General features: G+C 31.7%; 2 protein-coding genes across 7 annotated transcripts in view; one reads left to right on the forward strand and one right to left on the reverse strand.

Annotated features, from left to right (window-relative positions):
* Positions 1 to 2,505, forward strand: part of LOC101507027 (chloride channel protein CLC-d) — a 10,575-nt gene extending 8,070 nt beyond the window's left edge. Inside the window, exons 16-23 of one of the 6 annotated variants that reach the window (XR_001144536.3) lie at positions 417 to 494; positions 574 to 629; positions 760 to 846; positions 926 to 1,082; positions 1,175 to 1,276; positions 1,369 to 1,415; positions 1,709 to 1,777; positions 1,938 to 2,202. Coding sequence is in view for 3 of the 6 variants with exons in the window: in XM_012718908.3 (XP_012574362.1) it covers positions 417 to 494; positions 574 to 629; positions 760 to 846; positions 926 to 1,082; positions 1,175 to 1,276; positions 1,369 to 1,415; positions 1,938 to 2,016 (606 nt within the window). In the remaining 3 variants the exon portion in view is untranslated. The other 5 variants (XR_003474561.2, XR_001144537.3, XM_012718908.3 and 2 more) reach the window with 5 other exon arrangements.
* Positions 2,506 to 3,619: 1,114 nt separating this feature from the next.
* LOC101507662 (mavicyanin) lies at positions 3,620 to 5,559 on the reverse strand. The gene is made up of 2 exons (XM_004511295.4): positions 4,432 to 5,559; positions 3,620 to 4,169 (listed from the first exon to the last, which is right to left on the reverse strand). The coding sequence occupies exons 1-2, from the start codon at positions 4,601 to 4,603 to the stop codon at positions 3,787 to 3,789; spliced, it is 555 nt and encodes a 184-aa protein (XP_004511352.1). The 5' UTR covers positions 4,604 to 5,559; the 3' UTR covers positions 3,620 to 3,786.
* Positions 5,560 to 6,471: the final 912 nt, after the last annotated feature.

Consider the following 6,471-nt stretch of genomic DNA (forward strand, 5'->3'; position numbering starts at 1 on the left):
GAAAGAGTGGATGCAATTTTGATTTCTTTAAAAAAATCCTAATTCAATTAATAGCCATTCATGATTCTTTCTAGTGTAACCAGCTTTGATAAAGAATGATGTTGTCTTATGGTCAATGCAGTTTGAAATATTTTCTTTCTTTATGTATGATGTATCATAAGGAAGATAGACAATGAAAGAAAGGGATCCAAAGTTAAAAGCCGCTCTCCGTATAGGCATTAAACTATGGTCCTGGATAAAACTGATTTATCAAGGGGCAAGTCAGACCTTTATCCCTGGGGTCCACAGAAAAAAATTCACCCACACGTCATATAGTATATTTATAATAAAAATATAAAAGAAACTGTGTTTCACATGCTTTGTTCTGTAATTATCTATTTGGCAACTGACTGTACATTTAAATTTGTCTGTTGCAGGTTGTCTCTCTCCCTCGTGTTGTTAAGGTTTCAGATGTAGTTTCCATTCTGCAGAGCAACAAACACAATGGCTTTCCGGTATGTATTGCTCTTGTATGCCTATTAATCATTATTCCTCGCATTTTCCAAGTTGTCTTCTACAATTTACTATACACAGGTGATTGATCACACAAGAAGTGGAGAACGACTTGTGATTGGATTAGTGCTTCGGAGGTGAGCAATGAGCATGATTAACATCTTTTTTGTCGCATCTGTCTACTCTGATATGATTTTGGTTTTAACTTGAGGTTAAAGCATAAATCACTTAAAAACTTGGGCTACAATATCCTTTTCTTTTGTGCAGTCATTTATTGGTCATTCTGCAGTCTAAGGTTGATTTCCAGCATAGTCCATTACCCTCTGATCCAAGAAGTGCGGGAAGGTCAATAAGGTGAGGCATGATGAGATTTGTTTAGTCTGGCCTTTTTCATCTGTATTCTGAATTTCTGGCGACTCTTCTTAACTTCTAGGCATGATTCTGGTGAATTCGCCAAGCCTGTTTCTAGTAAAGGAATATGTCTTGATGATATACATCTAACATCAGAAGACCTGGAAATGTACATAGATCTTGCCCCATTTTTGAATCCCTCACCATATATTGTACCGGAAGATATGTCTCTGACAAAGGTTTGTGGTTTGAAATCCTTTAGATGAAATCTTTTTCAATTGTATTTTCCATTTTTGCTGTGGATAATTATGATATCAAGCTGATGGCACAGGTATACAATCTTTTCCGCCAACTTGGTTTGAGGCATTTATTTGTTGTTCCTCGTCCATCACGTGTTGTTGGTTTGATAACCAGGAAAGATTTGTTAATTGAGGTAATCTTTCTGAGTAACTGTTGAATTTTTTGGTGAGTTAGAGTTTAACCTGCTGGAGTTTTTTTTTCTTATCATGCTGTTTGAATGGGCAGGACGAAGAAAACATGAATACATTAGAGCTCCAGTCAGCTAGTGTAAGGTCTCTGATGCTTTACTCATTTTACATCCTATTCAGTTTTTTCAAATTTAAATATTTTATGCCAGACATATTTGCTTAGATTCTAAAAACTGTTTTAAGTTTTTCTTAGTACTAGATTGTCATGATGCCGACAAAACTATCAGTTCTATTTGGGTGCAAATTTTTTATATGATGTTATTTGAGTTTTTCATTCAATAAATGGTAAAACATAAATGACCTTTCCAACCAAAAAAGGCGTTTTATGTTTTTGTGATATATATATTTAATGCTATATATGTGAAGTCATTTTTCAGCTTCCAGTGAGACTGTGAGCAGCTCATACTTGATTTGTCCATTCTAGATCCATAAAGGATGAATGAGATGTAAAACTTCTATGCATTTTCATTTTTTGTTGTCTTTCTTCTGTAGTAAAATATATGCAACTGTTTTGTCTTTTATGGAAGCAATGTGGTTTAGCATCTGTCAGGATTTACGTACTTACTCCTATAAATTATTTAAGTCTTCGTGATTTCCTCATCACAGAATTGAGCATCAGATTAAAAGATTGACGACAAGGAATGCAGATGTGGAGCGTCCTTTGCTGAGCGACCTTCTGGCTTAGAATCAGATATCTGACAATACTGCGTGCAGCTTTCCCAAAGTCGTTTCCGCATACAATTTTCCTTGCAGATCATTCTTTATTATTTATTGTATTCATGTTCAAATAGGTTAGATAACCCATTGTATTGGAAATGGGTTGCAGGGAGTATACCCTAGAATTTTGTATATTATCCACTAGAAATGGTAGCAGAATTCATGATCATATAATATAATCTATGTAGTTTCTCTCCACTTCTTTTTCGGTTGAGGTCAATGTTGCGATTTAGCCAATGCATCATTTTCTTTCTTTCTTTTAACGAAGTTATTTGCCCAATTCATCGTACTAATTAGCGGCATTTTTTAAATCACTTTTTAAATCATGTTTCTCTAGACACCTTGTGTTAGGGTGTGTGAAAATTGAGTCCTCGAGAGAAGAATGAAATATTGACGGTTGTTTATTAGTTAGTTTAAGGAAGATTAAACTGATCAATGTCAAAATCAATTGAATTTAGTTTGATGTTTTTAAAATTGTTGCAGAAAACAAGAAGTCCAACGTTTACTAGAATTGGCTAAATAAAATTGCAGTATAATATAGGTTGAGGAGCTCACGAGTTTAAATGATTAAGGTCTATTGAACATTAGGACAGTTATCAAGCTTATAATGGACCTTTAGTTTCAAAATTTCAATAATCATTTTCAATAGTGAGTTTCTTCTGTGTTTTGTCAAAAATCCTTAATTTTTATCTAGGTTAATCAATTTCGACATGTATAGCCCATTTCAATATTGGCATCAATTAAAATAGATCCAAAGTGGTCTCTAAGATTGAAGAAGAAACAAACTCGTGGTCTGAAACTAAAGATGGACTGAACATAAGTTACAACCAAACCAATAATTGAGTAAGTCACCAACCTTTTTTCAGAGTCTAGTAAATCACTGGCCTAAAATTGTAAATGTTGATAATATTAATCCTTGAAATTTATAAATAGGCAAAACAGTCTTTGAAATTGTATGTCGTCAATTAATTTGATCCTTTTGATAAGTTGTTTTGTTAATAGGTATGCCATATGTGACTCTAGTTTATGTCTTAAATCGAACCTAGAAGAATAGAATTATGAAAATTATTTTAGTTAGCGACGGTCTCGATTGAAAATTTTATCTGTACCGAGTTCATAAAAAGTGAAAAATTCAGAATACGAACATTTTTTCTCAGTTTGAAAAATCCTATGTTCCAAATGTTTCATTTTCCAAAAAACTTGGAATTCAGACTTTTTCAGAAACGAAATACTTGGAATATAAAATTATTCTGAAATTTTCACCTCTATTTTTTAACAAAATCCGAAACTTCAGAAAATATTCACTTGAGTTTTGAATTTTTCTAATTTTTTTATTAATTAAATTGAATTTTTATTAAAATATTTGAATAATTTTTTGTAATTTTATTGAGACTGGAGTGAGGAAGTAAAAATATTTATTACTATCTCAATTTAAATTTGTATATTTAATTACCTTTTCTATTATCACGAGTTAGATCTGATTGTTTAATGAAGGTTAAAAACATTTATTTATTTACTATCATAAAAATTTACTTTATTAATCTTATCTCTAATCTACAATAAGAAGATAATGAAAGATCATACAATCATGCCTTTCAATTCATGATGTGAAGGATCATAGCAATAAAGCTTTAGAAAAATTGCCTTGACATGTCCTAAAGCAAAAAAAAAAAAATCCCTCAAGACTTAACGAAATTCTGGCAACATATAAGGACAACTCTTTATTAATTATGCATAGTTAGAAATAGAAAATGCAAAAAACTGTCATGGCCAAACCAATAAAACCAAAAGCTCCATTAGCAACAAACAATGGTGATGCATTATTAGGAGAAGGTGCAGCAGGTGCATTAGCAACTGGTACTGGAGATGCCAATGCTGATGGAGATTTATTTGGTGCTACTGCTGAAGTAGCAGAAACATTGAGCACATTGATATCAACCTTTTGTCCTGCTTGGCAATGGCCAGGAACACCACACAAGAAAAAGTGATGACCATAATTTGTTATCTTTATGAAGTCATTGCCACTTGTGAATGTTGCAATAGGAGATGATCCATTGCATGACTTGTACATGGCATGTGTCACTCTCATCACATTGTGGAATTGAGCATTGTATTTAAAATCTGGAGACACAAATTATCAACTATTTTAGTTCTTTACTTTCATTAAAATGATCATAATAATAATAATAATAAATAATACAAATACATAAATTTGTCTTAGAAATAGTTTTAAATTACGGTTTATAATTGCAATTACAACTACAATATAACTATTTTAGAGGTCTCAGTAACTGCAATTGCATCCACAATGGTTGCATAAAGTTTACGGCGTAGCTGCGACCACAATTTAAAAAGCAAACATTTAAAGTGAGGAGGGACTTACTTATAGTGTCACCAATATTGAAGTTCTTTGTAGCAGCCCAATTCTTGTAATCTATGTTACCTATGATTGTCCAGCCAGAAGAGTCCCCAACCTTGTGCACAGATGCATTTGAAACATGGATAGCTGACATAATAATCATCAAGAAAGTTACACCTCTCTTTATCAATGCCATGGCTCTCTCTGCAAAGTAATTAGAAACTTAATTTTCCTGAGGTATATATTTGCTAATGAGACTCTTCTCTTCACTTTGGGATCTTTATATATCCTTTTTTTACTACATTGTTATGGCATGTTGTTGATTGAACCTTAAGTATGCACAATGAATTAGTTGGTCCCCTTCTTTTGTTACTAATTATTTTGATAAAAAGTGAAAATTAAACTTTCTTTCAATACAAAAAGATATTTGTGGGCCCTTACTCCTAATTTTAGCCAAATATATGGCTTTATATTTATATATGCTTTTCTATTGTTGAATTAAAAGCTTGTTAATTAGGCTAGAATATTTATATATGAGAATTGTTTGATAAATAGATTTTGGCCTAGACAGTACTAATTAAAGTATTATGTAAAGCTGAAGAGCCTAACCGTTGAAGTAACACTATTCTAGTGTGAAATGAAACAATTGATTTAATTAATGTTGATATATGGTAAAAGATATTATTCCATGTCTTCTCTCTCCATACAATTTGAAGTATTGATTTTGTTTTGTATGAGTTTGTGAGACTTGGAAGGAAAGAATGTTAGGGAAAATGGTTTTGGTCTGTGCGTTTACTACACTTAATTGCAACCAAACTATGATGACATTTTTTGTATTTTTAATGTTTCTTTTCATCAATAGATAGGTGAATGTCATCATCATAAAAGACACAAGCAACCATCATGCATTGTTTTCATTAGGTGATTTCACGTTTCTTTGCGCGTGAGAAAAGCATTGAGTAGAGCACTCTCTTTATACAACATCAAATACGTTATCATTGTGTATGGATATAAAATTTAGGGCTATTTGGATTCACTATTTGATGAGTTTATCTGTAAACCCTTATGAGACTTGTTAAAAGAACTTATGAAAACAACTTATGCCTTTTTCTTTAGTTGTTATCTGCTATTTTTCATAAACTTTCTAAAATAATTTATGAAAACAGTTTATAATTTATATGAAAATAATTTTAATTTTACTTTTTGTTATTGAAATAATTTATAAATAAGCACTTATAAACTTTTATGTTACTAGTCTCACATTTCCTTAATCCAGTCTATATAATGTTCATAAAGAGAGTTGAACCCAAAAGATGAGTTAAGTGGAAATTTTTTCAGAGAGCAAGAGAAGCAGAATTTCCATTTTAGATTTCCACAAATTATAATTAATAAAGGCATGGAAAAAACTAAGATGTATTCTTTGGAGCACGTGTTAATAATTCAAATGTATAAACTTTAATTTGAAATTTGTGTATTTAACCCTTTAAAACAAAAATTTACATTGTGTTTTTCAAAACAAAAATTATATTTTTGATATCTGCCAATGACCCTAAAGGTATTTGGTTGCTAGTTAGTTTTCACTGTTCGCACGAATAAATGCAACTATTGACAGTAAAACGACAAAATCCAGTATAGAGTACATATAAGTGTAAGATTTATGGGTCACATATGTAATTAATTAGTAAAGTGTGTTAGGGTCATTATATAATTAGCCAATAAACTAGGGGTCAAATAAAATATAATAGTTTATGGCTAAAGAGCATAATGGTTATGAAAATTAATAGTGTAGATACCAGGCAGTTTCTAATTTAATGAGGGGCTGAATTGGAAATACTGCAATTTGGGATATAACTAATAATAGTTATATATAGGGGTAATGGTCCCCAAGGCAAACACAACAAGACTATTCAGTTTCAAAACCCTAAAGGAGAAAATTCTCTGGTTCTCTCTATCCCCATCAAGAGAGCAAGGTCTTCAGGGTGTTTTGCTGAGGAAGATCACCCAACCCATTGGCTCTATCATCATCATCTCAGGATTTCATTAATGGCAATTCCCACAGCATCG

Source organism: Cicer arietinum, chromosome 8 (genome assembly GCF_000331145.2).
Source record: "Cicer arietinum cultivar CDC Frontier isolate Library 1 chromosome 8, Cicar.CDCFrontier_v2.0, whole genome shotgun sequence".
In the NCBI taxonomy this organism is placed as follows: Eukaryota; Viridiplantae; Streptophyta; class Magnoliopsida; order Fabales; family Fabaceae; genus Cicer; species Cicer arietinum.